At 70.0% G+C, this 16,894-nt stretch overlaps 1 protein-coding gene across 1 annotated transcript; it reads left to right on the top strand.

Moving 5' to 3' along the window:
* Window positions 1-338: 338 nt before the first annotated feature.
* DDX56 (DEAD-box helicase 56) lies at window positions 339-6,454 on the top strand. Its single transcript, XM_075910756.1, has 14 exons — window positions 339-496; window positions 1,402-1,563; window positions 1,827-1,987; window positions 2,248-2,418; window positions 2,686-2,776; window positions 2,873-3,117; window positions 3,309-3,428; window positions 3,605-3,718; window positions 4,089-4,183; window positions 4,343-4,416; window positions 4,561-4,650; window positions 5,169-5,274; window positions 5,593-5,690; window positions 6,231-6,454. The coding sequence occupies exons 1-14, from the start codon at window positions 443-445 to the stop codon at window positions 6,315-6,317; spliced, it is 1,668 nt and encodes a 555-aa protein (XP_075766871.1). The 5' UTR covers window positions 339-442; the 3' UTR covers window positions 6,318-6,454.
* The last annotated feature ends 10,440 nt before the right edge of the window (window positions 6,455-16,894 follow it).

Genomic DNA, 16,894 nt, shown 5'->3' with positions numbered 1-16,894 from the left:
CGGGGAGCGGCTGGAGGGCCCGGGCGTGGGAACCGGTCCCGGGGCAGGCTGGAGGGGCCGGGCGTGGGAACCCGCCAACAGGCTGCCCCCCCCCCGGCTTGTAGCAAAGCCTTTGATGCCACCTGGCCAGTTCTCGGGGGCGGGAAGAGCTAAAAGCCTGAGCCCGGCTCTGGGCTGCCCCCCGCCCCCCAGTCCAGCTGCGGGGGGGTGGGGTCCGGACACCTGGGGTCTGTGGGGCGGAGCCCGGGTCTCCCTCCCTGGGCTCTGCCGCTGCCCGCGCCAGTGTGGGGCTGCGGGTGCAGGACACGCCTCCCAGCCAGGGGGCAGCAGAGGGCCGAGGGGGGCGTTCTAGCTGCGCGTGGACGCGTCTCCGTGGTGTTTCCGCGTTGCGAGCGGCGCATGCGCACTGACCGTCGGGCACACGCGGCGGCGCGGGCTGGGGATGGAGCCGGAGCCGAGCTTCGCGCACATGGGGCTGGACGGGCGGCTGCTGGAGGTACCATCGCCCCGCCCCCAGGATCCCCGCCCCGCCCCCCGCCGGGACCCGGACCCCCCCGGGATCCCCGCCCCGCCCCCCCCGGGATCCCCGCCCCCCCCGGGACCCGGACCCCCCCCGGGACCCGGACTCCTGCCCTCCCCCCCCCCGGGACCTGGACCTCCCCCGGGATCCCCGCCCCCCCCTAGGGCCCCGGACTCCCCCCGGATCCCCGCCCCCCGCCGGGAACCGGAACTCCCCCCGCCGCCCACTCACCCTTCCCCCCGCCGGGTCCCTCCCCACCCCCCCGCCGGGAACCGGACCCCCCCGCCATGGACCCTGCCCCCCCCCGGGATTCCCGCCCCCCTCTCCCCTACCGGGACCCGGCCCCCGCACCCTGAACTTCCCCGTGATCCCCGCCCCGCCGGGACCCGGAACTCCCCCCGCCGGGACGCTGGCCCCCCCGCAGAGGCGGCGCCGGGTACTCGGGGTATCCGCTCTGGGCCGGGTGCTGCCGGTCCTGGCCGGGCGGGTGATGGGACCCCTGGGCGCCCCAAGTGCGCTGTGGGGAGCGCGGCCTCATGGCCAGAGCACTGGCCCGGGTGGCAGGGCGCTGGGCTCAGCCGCTGGCCCTGCTGCCGCCGGTTGCGCGGGGCTGGGAGGCCTCCTGCTCCCTGGCACGGGGTGACTGGGCCAAGGTGACGGTCGCCCCTTGGCAGAGCCCCGCCTCTCGGGTGCTGGCCTGGAGGGGGCCCAAGACAGGCAGAGAGCCTGGCTCCTTGCCCCCAGCGGGGGGAGCTGCCCGGGGTGCCACATGCCCTGGTCTCAGCGGGCTGGAAGGGCCCTTCAGTGCCACCCCCGCCCTGGGCCCACACGCTCTGGCTGCTCCTTGGGGTCCCACCAGCCTCCTCCCTCCCGGCCCCCAGGCCATCGCTGAGCTGGGCTGGGCCAGGCCCACGCTGATCCAGGAGAAGGCCATTCCGCTGGCCCTGGAGGGCAAGGACCTGCTGGCCCGGGCTAGGACGGGCTCAGGGAAGACAGCCGCCTACGCCATCCCCCTCATCCAGCACCTGCTGCAAGTGAAGATGGTACGTCTGCCCCCGGGGCACCCCTCTCCCTGCTGTGTCTGAGCCGCGGGCAGGCCTGGGACCCCTTTGCTGCTCCCAGCCCCACGGCCGTTGCTGTGGGGCTGGCCTGGAACGGGAGCCATGCCCATCCCTGGGGCGCAGGCAGCGTAGCCCCCTCTGGCACGGTGCCCGGGGAGGAGAGGAACACCCCGCTAAGGGCGTGGCAGCCGTGGGCGCTGGGGTCCGTGCCCAGCCAGCGCCTGACTCTGCCCCTCCTCCCCCAGTCGCCCTCGGTGGCGGAGCAGGCCGTGCGCGGGCTGGTCCTGGTGCCCACCAAGGAGCTGGGCCAGCAGGTGCTGCAGATGATCCGGCAGCTGACGGCGTATTGCTCCCGCGAGGTCCGGGTGGCTGACGTCTCCGGGCAGGTGGACATGTCTGCGCAGAGGTGAGAGCCGGGGGAGGGAGAGAAGAGCCCGGGGGAGCCACATCCCCGCTCGTGGCCAGAGATCCAAGCTCCCATTCCCGGGGCAGGTGTGGGAGAAGCCTTTTCCCCGAGCGCCGGCGGCTCTTGGCCCGCGTGGGGGAGGGGGGCAGGATTACCAACTGCCGCTGACTTGCTGGGCAGCCCCTGCCCGCCGGAGGGGCCGACAGCAGCCCCGGCCCGGCCCGGGCCCCTGCCCCTCACGCCCGCTCGGTGCCCCGCAGGCCCATCCTGATGGAGAAGCCGGACGTGGTGGTGGGGACGCCCTCGCGGGTCCTGGCTCACCTGCAAGCCCACAGCCTCAGCCTGCGCTGCTCCCTGGAGGTGCTGGTGCTGGACGAGGCCGATCTCCTCTTCTCCTTCGGCTTCGAGGAGGATCTGAAGAGCCTGCTGTGGTGAGTGGGGGGCCCTGGCGCGTAGGCCTGGGCGGGGGGGGGCTGGGAGCTTGTGTGGTGTGGGATGGGGGAGGGGCGAGGAGTGGCGAAGGTCGGGGGGGGCCGGGGCTGCGGAGAGGGAAGGGTTGGTGGGCCGCCTGAGGGGCTGTGCTGCCTGTAAGGCCCAGCTGGGGCTCTGGGCGGGGGGAGGCTCAGACCCCTCCTGGAGCGGGTGGGGGGCGGCTGGGGGCTGGGGCGGCACTGAGCTGGTCTCTGCTTCCTTGGCAGCCACTTCCCCAAGATCTACCAGAGCTTCCTGATGTCGGCCACCTTCAGCGAGGAGGTGCAGGCGCTGCGGGAGCTGGTGCTGCACAACCCGGTGAGTGAAAGGGGGAGGGGCAGTCCCGGCCAGTGGTCCTGGGGGGCCGAGCCCCCGGCCCTGCTGCCGCTGAGCCCCCCTTGCCTCCCCCCGCAGGTGACCCTCAAGCTGCAGGAGTCCCCGCTGCCCGAGGCGGCCCAGCTGCGCCAGTACCAGATCCGCTGCGCGGGCGAGGAGGACAAGTTCCTGCTGCTCTACGCGCTGCTCAAGCTGGGGCTGGTGCGGGGCAAGGCCATCCTCTTCGTGAGCAGCGTGGGCCGCGGCTACCGCCTCAAGCTCTTCCTGGAGCAGTTCAGCATCCCGGCCTGCGTGCTCAACGCCGAGCTGCCCGTGCACTCCCGGTGAGTGCTGGGGGGGCTGGGGGGGCGGGGCGGAGTGAGTCTTGGGGGTGGTGTGGCCCGTTGGGGGGGGAGATCCCTGCAGTCGGGGGGATCCGCGGGTGGGGACGGGCACTCTGTCCTCCCTCGTCCCTGGTGGCTCCACGTAGCCAGGCCCTGCTAGCGCTCTCACTGCCCCTCTGCTTGGAGTCCAGGTGCCACATCATCAGCCAGTACAACCGGGGCTGCTACGACTACCTCGTGGCCACGGACGAGCAGACGCTGGCGGAGCCCGTGGGGCGGCCCCAGAGGAAGAAGGGCGCCAGGGCGGAGAAGTAAGGACCCATCGGGCCAGGCAGAGCCAGCCTGCCACCAGCAGGGGGCGTCTGACTCCCGCGCCGCCCCTGCCTTGATCCCAGTTTCTGCTGGGGCCCCCCCTTCCCGACCCTGCGGGGGTGCGGCCGGCTCTCCTCGGGCGGGCCGGGCCCTGAGGTGCCCCCTTCCCTTGCAGGGGCAAGGACCCCGAGTTCGGCGTGGCGCGGGGCATCGACTTCCAGAACGTCGCCGCCGTCATCAACTTCGACCCGCCCCCCTCGGTCGAGTCCTACATCCACCGGGCCGGCAGGTAGGGGCTCGGGGGGCTGGGGGGCCCCACCTAGCTCTGCCTCCACGCGCCGGCTGGGTTCTCTGGCTCTCCTGCAGGGCCTAGGGCGCCCGGCTGCTGGGGGGCTGCGGGCTCCCAGGTGAGGTGGGGCTGTGGGGGCGGCAGGAAAGCCCCGGGTGGGCACTTGGAGCCAGCCCCATTGATGTCCCTTCAGCCCAGGCCCTGTCCCCCACCTGGCTACGGGGCCCCAGCCACACGGGGGTCCAGCCTGGCCAGTGCTATGGGGCGGGGACGGCCCTGGCCTGGTCTCGTTGCCCAGCCGCGAGGCTGGGGCCCAGTCTAGGCAGGGAGTCCCGGCTGCCCCCACCGCTCTCCCTGCTGCCCCCTGCAGGACGGCCCGGGCTGACAACCCCGGCACGGCCCTGACCTTCGTCACGCACCCGGAGTGCCCCCTGCTGGCCGAGATCGAGGAGGCGCTGGCAGGCGGTGAGTGAGCTCCGGGGGGGCGAGGGGCACAGCCAGTCTGGGGAGGTAGGGCTGGGCGGGGAGGCGTCGCCCTGCCCTGCCCAGCCCCTCCCCTGCTCCCCAGGTCGTGGGGGGCCCTGGGACCCCCTTGGCCCTGACCGGCCCCTTCTGTCCCTACAGAGAGCGCTGAGCCCGTGCTGCGCCCCTACCAGTTCCGCATGGAGGAGGTCGAAGGGCTGCGCTACCGGTGCCGGGTCAGTGGGGGCAGGCGCCAGGGGGGCTGGAGCCGAGTGCCACTGGGGGCAGTGGCGGGGGGGGGGACCTGCTGGGGCAGGCGAAGGTCCTGGGGGGGGGGTTCCCCTACCTGTGCCGGGGGCGCTGACCCGTGTCCCCCCCAGGACGCCATGCGCTCCGTCACCAAGCAGGCCATCAAGGAGGCGCGGCTGCGGGAGATCAAGGAGGAGCTGCTCAACTCAGAGAAGCTAAAGGTGCCGGGGGGGGGGGGGGGTGAGCGAGCGAGGCCGAGAGTAGCCCCTCCCTCCCTGGGAAGCTGCTCCCCAGCTCTCACGGGCCTGGCCCCACGTTAGAGCAGGGGCAGGAACCTGGCTGGGGGGGGTTGGGTGCTCTCCGGGGGAGGGACGCGCCTGCCCCGGGGACTCACCGAACCCCAAGTGGGGGGCAGGGAGGGGGCGTGCCGGCCCCGGGGACTCGCCAAACCCCAAGGCGGGGGTGGGGGGGGCGCGACTGGCCCTGGGGACTCGCCGAACCCCAAGGGGGGGGTAGGGAGGGGGCGCGCCTGCCCCGGGGACTCACCGAATCCCAAGGGGGGGGCAGGGAGGGGGCGCGCCTGCCCCGGGGACTCACCGAATCCCAAGGGGGGGGCAGGGAGGGGGCGCGCCTGCCCCGGGGACTCACCGAACTGGTAGGTGGGGGTGGGGAGGGGCGTGCTGGCCCCGAGGGGGGGCCCCAGGTCTGCAGCTGGATCTGACCTCCCTCCCCCCGGCAGACGTACTTCGAAGACAACCCCCATGACCTGCGGCTGCTGCGCCACGACCGGCCCCTGCACCCGGCCATCGTCAAGCCGCACCTGCGCAACGTGCCCGAGTACCTGGGTCAGTGCCGCGCCGGGGGGGTTCGGGGGGGCGCTGTGGCCCCTCATAGAACCGCGGAGCTGGCAGAGACCTCGGGAGCCATCGAGTCCAGCCCCCTGCCCTAGGCTGGACCAGCCCAACTCAATCAACCCGGCCAGGGCTGTGCCAAGCCGGGACTGAAACCCCTCTAGGGGTGGGGACTCCACTCCTCCCCTAAGTAGCCCATCCCAGCGCTTCCCCACCCGCCCAGGGGCTGCTGGCCGCGGGGGCAGGGTGGGGGCCTGGCTGGGTGGGGCAGGGAGCCCCGGCCGTAGCACTGACCTGCCTTCTCCCTGGCAGTGCCCCCTGCCCTGCGCGCCGTCGCCCGGCCCCTGCTCGGCCAGCGCAAGCGACGGAAACACCTGGCGTCCAGCAGCCGCCCCAAGGGGGGCTTCCAGGTGGGTGTCTGAGCTGGGCTCTCCCTGGGGCACGGGGTCGGGGTGTGGGGGGCCCCTGCCCGCCCTGGGCCTAGAGGGGGCTTGGCCTCAGCAGTGCCTGAGGCCAGCTGGAGCTTTGTACCCATCAGCCCCCCCGCGGGTCTTGCAGTGCTCCCCCCTCCCTCGCCTGGGCACTGAGCCCCACGGCCTGGCCGCCTCTGGCAGGCACTGCCCTGTGGCCTGGGAGGAGGCTCCGCTCAGAGCCCCTAGCCTGGAGCCAGGCCCAGGGCAGAGCCCCATGGGCCTAGCAAGAGGAGGGGCTGTGATGGTGCCCCCAGGGGCCCGATCCTGGGGGCCAGTAACTGGCACCACGTGGGGGGGGAGATTTGGGGGACCCACGGCAGCAGCAGATTCTGGGGCCGGTGCATCCCAGCTGCTCCAGTTCTTGCCCCTGGGTGGGGGGGGCGCAGAACCATCTGTGTCCACCAGGGGCCGCTGTGGAGCCGGCGGGGGGCAAGAGGGGAGCTGCTGTCCCTAACTGCCCCCTTGCCTCCCTCCTAGGCCAGGGCGGGACGAAACCCTCTGCGGAGCTTCCGGTACCTGGGGAGGAGACCCCGGCGCCCGGCCAGCAAGGGGAAAGCGCCCTGAGCCGCCGGCCCTGCCAGCAACAGCATCGGCGGCACTCAGGACGGACCACGGCCCTTGGGGCGGGCGCTCCCTGGCCATCGGCCCCGCTGAGCCGAGAGGAGGCCGGCTGGGCCCTCCTGGCCTGGCTCCGCTCTCCAGGCAGGAGCGGGCATCCCCCACTGGCGTCAGCTGTGCCCAGGAGCCGGGCGGGGCGGGGGCGGGGCTCATGCGTCCCGTGTGGTGGCTGCACCTAATAAACGTGCAGGCTCCATCTGGCCGGTGTGTCTCTCCTGGGTTGGGGCCCCTGCTCCCATGGGGGCCTGGCGGGGCACAGCCGGGGGGTGGCTCCGAGCAGCCTGGAGGGAGGGGGGCACTGCTTGGTCCCCTGCGCCCCCCAGCCTGCCCTGGCTGGGGTGTCTAGCCAGGCCTGTGCAGTGCTGGCCCCTCTGCCCAGCCCCTGGAACGCTGCCCTGGGGGATCCAGCCACGCCCCTGGGGACCGGCAGGGCCTGGCTGGAGGCGAGGGAGGGTATGTGGGTGGCTGCCCTTGCTCCTGGGGCTCCCTGTGGAGCAGGGTGAGGGCCAGGCCCATCTGGGCTCTAGGGGCCAGCGAGCACCTCTCCCGGGGCGCTGGGGGTTAATGCACCGTCCTGGGGGCCGGCTCAAGGCCTGGCCTTACGCCAGGGAAAAAGGCTCCTCTTCCGCCCCCCCCCGCCGTGCCACCCGTGGGCCTCACGCCCCTCCCTGCGACCTGCCAGGGCCAGGCAGGTCGGGCTCCCCCCCCCACAGCTGCTGCCCGAGGGGGCTGGTGGCCAACGCCTGGTAGGCTGGCTCGGGCCCGGCCGTGTCTCCTCCTGTCCCTAATTCTGCGCCCCCCCGGGCATGGCCGGCTCAGTGCGCGCAGCAGGGACCCGTTACTGCCTCTGGGGGTGGGGGGCGCTGCCCTCGTGGGGTTCCTCAGCCTGTTGGGGCCCCCGCCACAAGGGGCGGGGTTAAACCATCGCCCGGGGGGGCCAGGCTCCAGCTGATGGGGGGGAAGGGCCGTGGCCAGAGCCCGGCGCAGGGCAGTGTCTGGGACAGGGCTAAGCGGCTCGGCCTGGCTGGGCGGGTGCACCGTGGCCTTGGCTTGGGCCCGGCGGTAGCAGAGGCGCCGCCCATCCCGGTCGTCCCCTGGCCCCCGCCCCTCCCTCCCGCACGATGCCGAGAGGCTGCTGCTTAGGGGTGAACCCAGCAACTGATGGGGACGTGTCTCCCCCACCCGCTTGCCTCAGGAAGACGTAGGGCCAGGAGAGGATTGTGACTCTCCCCCCCCCCCCCGTGATAAGAGGTGGGGGGGTGAGTGTGTGAGGCCTTTCCCTGTGGGGGGGCCCTGTCCCTGAGTGAACCCTCAAGCTGGGGATCCGGCACCTCGGCTCGTCAGCTGCACGTGTCTGGGGCCGCGCGGGGGGGGGGGGGGGGGAGGAGCCGGACGCCTGGCCCCAGGAGCGGGGGGGGGGGGGGAGGAGCCGGACGCCTGGCCCCAGGAGGCAGGGACTGGGGCTGCACAGGGTGGGGGGGGAGGAGCCGGGCTGCTGGGCTGGGGCTGGGGCTGGGGCTGGGGCTGCGCGGGTGTGGGGGGGGGAGGAGCCGGACGCCTGGGCCCCAGGAGGCAGGGACTGGGGCTGCGCGAGGGGGGGGGGAGGAGCCGGACGCCTGGCCCCAGGAGGCAGGGACTGGGGCTGCGCGAGGGGGGGGGGGGGAGGAGCCGGACGCCTGGCCCCAGGAGGCGGGGACTGGGGCTGCGCAGGGGTGGGGGGGGGAGGAGCCGGGCTGGGGCTGGGGCTGTGCGGGGGGGGGGGGGGGGGCGTGGGGCGTGCTGGGGCTGGGGCTGCGCGGGGGGGGGGGGGGGGGGGGAAGGAGCCGGACGCCTGGCCCCAGGAGGCGGGGACTGGGGCTGCGCAGGGTGGGGGGGGAGGAGCCGGGCTGGGGCTGCGCTGGGGCATCCCTCCTAGATTTGCTCGGGCTAATCAGCCCGTTAGTTCTCTGGCTTGTGCAGGGGGCTGTTCCTCCCATGCTGAAAGTGGGGGTGTCCCAGGCCCCAGGCTCAGTACTGGGGCAGGTGGGGTTAGCAGGGTTGGGGGGTTGTTGTGAGTTTACAGGGGGGGCTGCTTGGCCTTGTCCCCCCTCCCCCCACCGCCAGGGCTCTTGGGCAAGGATATGTCCTGCAGCCCGGGTGCCGCTTTGCCAAGGGAGGTTGGGAGAATGGGGGGAGGGGGAGGTTAGAGGGCGGGGCAGGGCTGGGGGGCGGGGCAGGGCTGGGGGGGCCAGGTGGGGGCACTGTCCTCATGGCTGCCTCTGTGGCAGGGCGACTCCCTGGCAGACTGGTTCAGCTGCCAGTGGGAGAGCCAGAGCTCCAGGGCGGATGCCAGGCCCCCCCCCCCCCCCAGCCTCCATAGCCCCTCCTGCTGGGCACTGGCTGGGGGTCTCCCTGGGCTGGGAACCAGGCTGCGCTGTCCCCCTCGGGGAGCAGGGCCGGCTTTAGGAAATGTGGGGCTGTGACGTATGTGGGGGGTAACCTGCTAACTCTCTGGCTGCTGCCTGTAGCACCACCGAGCAGACAAGCAATGAGTCACTATGCAAAGAGAGTATCCCAACTGGTTTGGCCAGCTGACCCCCATGGAGAGGAACAAAGGAAGGTGGATGCTGCCCTGGCTGGGGGGGGCAGAGCTGGAGGAGAGTGAGTGGAGTTCCTGGCTGGAAAGCAGGGAAGAAGGAGCTGGGGGAGGGGGCTGGGATCCCCCCATCTCAAAGGGGGCGCTGAGGCCCTCTTAGCCCCAGTTCCTGTAACCAGATTACATCTGTGCTGTGCTGTATCCTGGTGGAGCAATAAACCACCCTCAATTCCACTGGCTGGTGGAGTCTGTTTGTGCCATTTTGGGGTGCAGGAGACGGGGAACCCCCAACGCGCCGTCACACTGGTGTCAGGGGTGGGATGCACTGCACCCCGTGATGGAGCTTCCAGCGGCAAGTGACAAGGCACAGTAGAAGCAAGAGCCCTGGAGCCAGGCGTGCTGGAGACAGAGCGAAGCGGTTCCTGGGAATCGTGGGGCGCTGCAGCACTAGACTGGTGAGTCTGCACCGAGGGGCCCAGCGGGCAGATGCCCTACGCCCGACTCTTGAAGGCAGAGCTGGTGGGGCTGTGCAGAGGAGAGGGGCTTGCCTGTGCAGAAAGCAACCAAGGCCCAGCTGATTGCCCAGCTGGAAGAGAATGACCAGCCACAGGGCCAGGATCTTGTCCCCAGGGGAAGCAGCCAGACCCCCCCTGAGAGTGTGTCAGGCTCAGAGGAGGGGGAGGAGCGCTGGAACCCACCGGAGAGATGAGAGAGCATCTCCCGGGAGGCCTGCAAGCTGTAGCCCATCTAGGGCAGGGGCCAGCCCAGCGGAGCTGTGGCGGCTGGAGATCCAGCTGCGGATAAAGGAATTGGAAGTAGATGACCGAGAGAGGGACCGCAGGACCGAGAGAGGGACCGCAGGACCGAGAGAGGGACCGCCAGGACCGAGAGAGGGTAGCGCTAGGATCGAGAGAGGGGCCGCTAGGACTGAGAGAAGCAGCGACAGCATGAGTTGGCCATGGCAGAGCGGAGAACCGGCGGGGCACCGGCTGCGCCAAGTGCGATGGGCCCCAGGGTCCCGGGACTGCCAGGCGCTTGGAGAGGCTCGTGGTGGCCCAATTGAAGGACATGGGCGACCTAGGACGGGTTCCTCAGCTCCTTTGAGAGGGCCTGTGGACTACAACGGGTCCCCCCAGCTGACCGGTTCCTGCACTGAACCAGGAGGCGGCCGGAGTGCTCAGTCAGCTGGAGGACCTACAGCCAGGGGATTACAACCGAGTCAAGGAGGCCCTGCTGCACAAGTTCGGGCTGACCCCCGAGATGTACAGGAAGAAGTTCCGGGGGGTACAGAAAGGGCCACGGGAGACCTATGTGGACCTGGCCTCCCGCCTGTCACAATACGGCTGCAAGTGGGTGTCTGGAGTCGGAGCCCAGACCGCAGAGGAGCTGCTCAAGCTGGTCCTGATGGAGCAGTTCTATGAAGCGTGCCCACCCAAACTGAGGCTGTGGCTCAAGGACCGGAGGACCCCCCCCAGGAGGCCGGGAGGCTGGCAGATGAGTTCACAGAGAGCTGGTCCGGGTGTGAACGGGAGTCCCCGGAGAGAAAGGGAACCGCGCAGAGACCGGATCTCGGCTGAGCGACGGAGGGAGTCAACTACGAGGCGAGCCCAAGGACCAGGTCGTCTGTGCCCCAGAGAACCAGCCAGGGCCTGGACAGAGACAGCCCAAAGCCTAACTTGCCATCGCTGTGGGCAAAAAGGCCACAAGAGGGGCTCAGTGCACCAGGTCCCAGGGACCGGGGACTTTCCAGGGTTAACTGGCTGGGGCGGGGAGGAAGGGCAGGCTGCCCCAGAGGCAGGGGCTGGCAGGCAAACCTCAGCTCAGAGAGAGGGGAAGGATGCTCAGTGCACCTCCCCTGGGAGGTCTGATTCTCAGGAGGCGGATTTCTCCGTGTACCGGGTGGGGGCAGGACGGCCCCTGCGGAGCGAGTGCCTCATACCCCTGGAGGTGGATGGTAGGAAGGTGACGGGCTTCTGGGACACGGGGGCGGAGGTGACGCTGGCCCGATCCGACATAGTGGCCCCGGAGCGGATACTACCCCACGCGCAGCTGACCCTGAAGGGAATAGACGGGTCCCCGTTTAAGGTGCCTGTAGCCCGGGTGCATCTGAAATGGGGGGCCAAGGAAGGTGTCAAGGAAGTGGGGGTGCACCCGCACTTGCCCACCGAGGTGCTGGTGGGGAATGACCTAGAGGAGTGGCCCTATGATTCCCAGCAGGGGTCTAGTCACCACCCGGAGCCAGAGCCAGCGAGGGGCTGGCAGCCTGGGTCCAGGGAAGGACTCCCGGCAGAGTCCTCAGGGTCCCATCCCAGTGGACACGGGTCCAGCCAGGCTGGGACTCCGGACCTAGGCAAGGGTGAGGAACAGGTCCCGATCCCTGCCTCAGCAGCTGAATTCCAGGCTGAGGTGCAGGCAGACCCCTCCTTGCAGAGGCTGAGGGACCAGGCTGGCCTCTGTGCAGCTCAGCCCCGGGGGAGAGGTGGCCAGGAGAGATTCCTGCGGGAGCGTGGACTCCTGTTCCGGGAATGGCTTCCCCCCCAGGAAGGCGAGGGCATGGGGGGGTCCAGCGGCAGCTGGTCGTCCCCCGAAAGTATCGCCTTGAGCTGCTGTATTTGGCCCATGACGTCCCTGTTGGGGGGCCACCGGGGGATCCGGAGCACCCGGCTGAGGCTGCTCCAACACTTCTATTGGCTGGAATCTTTACAGCCTGTGCAGCGGTACTGCTGGTCCTGTGACTCCTGCCAGAGGGGCGGGAAGGCCCAAGACAGGAGGAAAGCGGCTTGGGGGCCCCTACCCCAGATAGAGGAGCCTCTGGGCTTGCTGAGAGAGTTATGGGAGAGGAAGCCCGCCCTGGATGGAGCGTCGGGTGGTGGAAGCCGCCCTGGCTGCCCAGAGAAGGCTCGCTGGGCTCATGGCCCCGGCCCGAGAGACCCCGGCCAGAGATCAAGGCCAGCGGGAAGGGTGGGTGTGACCCCCGAGGACAGGCCTGGGCCAGTCGCCCTGGGAAGCAGTGCGACGAGTGGACAGAGGGAAGCCAATTCATGTGGGGCCTCGCCGTGGCCAGCCCGAGTTAAGGGGAGCACCCATGTCCCCAGGGTGGGTTCCCACGCAGAGGACCCGAACTTCCCTAGGTCACGAGCGGAGTGACCCTGCTCAGTTTGCTCTCTGGAGGGGGGGAGAACTGTGATGTGGGGGGGGGGGGGAAACTTGCTAACTCACTGGCTGCTGTCTGTAGCACCACCGAGGCAGACAAGCGATGAGTCACTATGCAAAGAGGGTATCCCAACTGGTTTGGCCAGCTGACCCCCATGGAGAGGAACAAAGGAAGGTGGATGCTGCCCTGGCTGGGGGGCAGGGCTGGAGGAGAGTGAGTGGAGTTTCTGGCTGGAAAGCAGGGAAGAAGGAACTGGGGGAGGGGGCTGGGATCCCCCCATCTCAAAGGGGGCACTGAGGCCTCTTAGCCCCAGTTCCTGTAACCAGATTACATCTGTGCTGTGCTGTATCCTGGAGGAGCAATAAACCACCCTCAATTCTGCTGGCTGGTGGAGTCTGTTTTGTGCCATTTTGGGGTGCAGGAGACGGGGAACCCCCATGCGCCGTCACAGGGGCCCAATTCGAACAACTTCGACGGGGGCCCCGCAGCAATTTTGGTTGAGCAAAAAAAAAGCACCAAAAAAATCCTTCACCAACACCCCTCCCACCACGGCCTGCAGCACCTGACTCTGGCAGGCCCCCTTCCTTCTACTGCACCCAGCCACTTACTGCTGGATGCTCCTTCCAGGGGGTGCATCCCATCCCACCGCTGCCACGGGCTGTGGGGGAGTCCTAGGGCCCGGCACCCCGTCCCCAGCCAGACGGGACTCTCGGGCGGCAGGTAGGAGAGAAGGTGTGACGGCGCGTTAGGGTTGCCCCGTCTCCTGCACCCCGAAATGGCACGAACAGACTGCACCAGCCGGTGGAATAGAGGAAGTTTATTGTCTCTCCAGGATACAGCACAGCACAGATGGAATCTGGTCACAGAGCTGGGCTAGGATTGCCTCAGGCCCCCTTGAGATGGGGAGACTGGGCCCCTAAACTCAGCCCCTCTCCTTAGGCTGTCTCCTCCATGCTCCCAGCCCGTAACTAAACTCACCCTCTTCCAGCCCTGCCCCCCAGCCAGGGCAGCATCCATCTTCCTTTGTTTCCTCTCCATGGGGGGTGTCTGGCCATACTGGTTTGCATAGTGACTCATCCTGTTTTGCTGGGTCGTGGTACCCACGGCAGCCAGTTGGGGTTACCCCAGATCCAGCAGCATAGAAACCAGCCAGGTAACCCCACTTACGTCACAGAAGGTTTACTGGTTCCCGGGGACGCCGCGTAGCTCAGACTTCTTGGTGCAGGAACCAGGAGCCCCCAGCACAGCCCAGCTTGGGGGGAGGGGCCCCGGCCCCCCAGCCAGCAAGGCTCTCTTCTCCCCCAGCCAGCCAAAAACTAACTCCCACTCACGCCACTGCGCCCAGCCCCCGCTTTGTCCTACTTCCAGGCCCAAGCTGTTACCTGGGCCTCAGGCCTGTGAGGTTCACAGTGAGTCCTGCCCAGCCCCCCCTCCTCATCAGACAGCGCTGCAGTGCCTAGGGAAACTGAGGCACCCCCACCCACACACACACACAGTCACTTCAGAGCAGCGCTGGACAGTAGGAACCGCACAGGGGCACAACAAAGGCAGCAGCGAAGGTAACAGCCGAGTGAACGCAGGGCGGCGAGAGGGGACCAGATCTCCCATGGCCTGGCTCGGCCCACACGCCCCGGGGGCACTCGGGCCGGGCAGGGCTCTGCCCAGTCCACAGGGGTCTCTGAGTGCCCAGAGCGCAGCCCCCAGGGTGGGTGGGGCCCTGTGGGGTGTGGGACTGGGGTGCATAGATAGGGCTGGGGCTGCCTGGGGTTACGGAAGGGTGGGGGCAGGGTTGCTCTGGGGGAGGGAAGGGTGGGGGCAGGGTTGCCCCGGGGGAGGGGAGGGCGGGGGCAGGGTTGCCTGGGGGGAGGGGAGGGTGGGGGCAGGGTTGCCATAGGGCAGGGGAGGATGGGGTCAGGGTTGCCTGGGGGGAGGGGGAGGGCAGGGGCAAGGTTGCCGTGGGCAGGAGAGGGCAGGGGCAGGGTTGCCGTGGGGCAGGGGAGGGCGGGGGCAGGGTTGCCCTGGGGGAGGGGAGGGCGGGGGCAGGGTTGCCGTGGGGCAGGGGTTGGGCGGGGTTGCCCCGGGCTCTTTCCTGCTAACTCCCAGGCTGCCTGGCAGCGTGACCAGGTGTCCTTGGCACATGGATCCAGGCTGCGGGTATCAGCGTCTGCATCAGCCTGATTGGGGCCCTGGCGCGCTCCAAGGCCGTGAACCTGGAGGCGTCAGTTAGCCCGGGTGATAAGAGGCCGGGCAGAGAGCACTCGGAGTCCCTGCCACGGCTGCATCTCTGGGGCAGGAGCCACAGTCTGGCCCCAGCCCCCCCCTCTGGCCCCAGCCCAGGCCCCAGCCCCGCACCCACCCACCCACCGTGCCACGAACCAGCCCCCCCGCCAGCCTGCGCCGGGGGCTGTTCGCTGTGGGGGTCCCCAAAGCCGCAATCCCGTTGCAGGGCAGCGGCTGCTGCCAGGCGCTCACCGGCCTCTCGGGCTGTGGCTGTGCTGTCCTGTGCAGAGCCCCCCTCCTTGCCGCCGGGGGGCTCCGCTGATGGCTGCAGAGGAGGCAGGGGGCTCTGAGCAGGCGCTGCGGGGCGGAGCTGTGCCCCAGGGTGGGGCTGCACGGGGGCTGGATCACGGCCCTCGGGGTCTGTGCAGTCAGTTCAGGGGGCTGCACCCTGGGCACGTGCCGGGGACCAGGAGCGGCCCTAGACGGGCAACTGGCGCCCTGGGTGAAACGCGCGATCGGTGCCCCCGCCCCCAAAGCCCTCAACGGCTGCTGCTCTTGGCGCCCTGGGCGACCGCCTCGTTCGCCTGGATGGACGGGCCGCCACGGCCGGGGGCCCCAGGAGACTCCGCCGTCTCCCCGGGGTCAAATGCCCAGGACCCCCGTCTCTGGCCCCTCACAGCCAAGTGGGGAGCTGCCAGCTGGGGAGGCCGGATGGAGCTGGGACAGATGTACACCCACCCCCCTCCACCGCTACAACCAGACACCCCCAGCCATGCACACCCGCCCCAGCCAAACGCCCGTCCCAGCCATACACACCCACCACAGCCAGACACCTCCAGGCAGACACCCGTCCCAGCCATGCACACCCTTCCCAGCCAGACACCCATCCCGGCCAGACACCTGTCCCAGCCATGCACACCCACCACAGCCAGATACCCACCACAGCCAGACACCTACAGCCAGACACCCGTCCCAGCCATGCACACCCGTCCCAGCCAGACACCCGTCCCAGCCAGACACCTGTCCCAGCCATGCACACCTGCTACAGCCAGACACCTGTCCCAGCCATGCACACCCACCACAGCCAGACACCTACAGCCAGACACCCGTCCCAGCCATGCACACCTGCCCCAGCCAGACACCCATCCCAGCCAGACACCCATCCCAGCCAGACACCTGTCCCAGCCATGCACACCCGCCACAGCCATGCACACCTGCCCCAGCCATGCACACCCGCCACAGCCAGATACCCACCACAGCCAGACACCCGTCCCAGCCATGCACACCCGCCACAGCCATGCACACCCGCCACAGCCATGCACACCTGCCCCAGCCAGATACCCACCACAGCCAGACACCCGCCACAGCCATGCACACCCGCCACAGCCATGCACACCCGCCACAGCCATGCACACCTGCCCCAGCCAGATACCCACCACAGCCAGACATCTCCAGCCAGACACCCGCCACAGCCATGCACACCTGCCCTGCGCTCCCAGCCCCCTGGGGCTTGCCTCTGCTCTGCCCATCCTGTGCCCCACACACTGAGCCCGGCCATGCTCCAAGCCAGCACAAAGCCGGGCCCCTTTCCCCCCAGAGCCCCCCAATCTGGCGTGTGGGGGGAGGGGCTTGGGCGCTGTTCAGGAAATGGCTCTTTGGGTCCAACGTTTGCCCTCGAACCCTGCTCTGGTTTCCCCGCCGGAGCCTTTATCTTGGCTTTTATGGCCGGGGTGCGAGCTCCGCGTGCGGCTCGATGCCACGGGGCAGAGGCGCCCGGTGAATCAGAGCACGCCAGGCCGGGCTCGCACGCTCCCCTGGCGCCAGGCACCGCCCCGGTCCCCCCGCTGCACCTCAGCTGCTCTGGGGGGCGTTGGGTGGCTGCTTGCGGCCGCCGGGCAGGAGGTCTTGACCCCCTGGGCTGTGGCCGAGGGCCGCCCTCCTGCAACCCCCCCCCCCAGGCCCACGAGGGACGTGTCAGCATTTGACGGCTAATTCCTGTGGATTCTGACTGCACTGAGCATGCTCCGTCCCCGGCTGCAGGGGTCCTGCCCTGGGGCCCTGGCTCCCCAAGGGGGATTTGGGCACGGAGCTGGGGGCTACGTCCCAGGAGACGGGGAGCCAGCCCCCAGGAGCCCCCAGCCCCCGTGATCAGTGCAGGGAAGCGGCGCCTTGCGCACGACTAGCACCGAGCTCCCCTCCATCAGCATCCCCAGAGAGACCCCGGGGGCCGGGGGGGGCAAAGGCAGCTCATGCGGGCAGGACACCGGGGGGGGGCGGGTGCCAGTGTTGCTGGGGGCACCAGGGGCGCGCAGCTCGCCGATGCAGCTGGCTGGGCAGGAGGCGGCCGGCCGAGTCACAAGCCAGTGTGGAGAGCAGGGAAGGTGACGGCCGAGTCCTCGTGCTGCTCAGCGGCAGTGGCTGGGGCCGGCGGGCATGGGGCTGGGTGGGAGAGCAGTGGGGGGCAGATCCGGGGGAAGGGAGCAGCCGCGCCCGTGCCCACTAGAGACGCTGCCGCAAGGCCAGGACTCGAGTCTCGTGCTCGGCTGTCAGCCAAACGCCGGGCCGCCCCTGCCA

Source organism: Pelodiscus sinensis, chromosome 28 (genome assembly GCF_049634645.1).
Source record: "Pelodiscus sinensis isolate JC-2024 chromosome 28, ASM4963464v1, whole genome shotgun sequence".
Classification (NCBI taxonomy): Eukaryota; Metazoa; Chordata; order Testudines; family Trionychidae; genus Pelodiscus; species Pelodiscus sinensis.
Note: the sequence above shows the minus strand (reverse complement) of the source record. Positions and strands in the feature narration are given on the sequence as shown.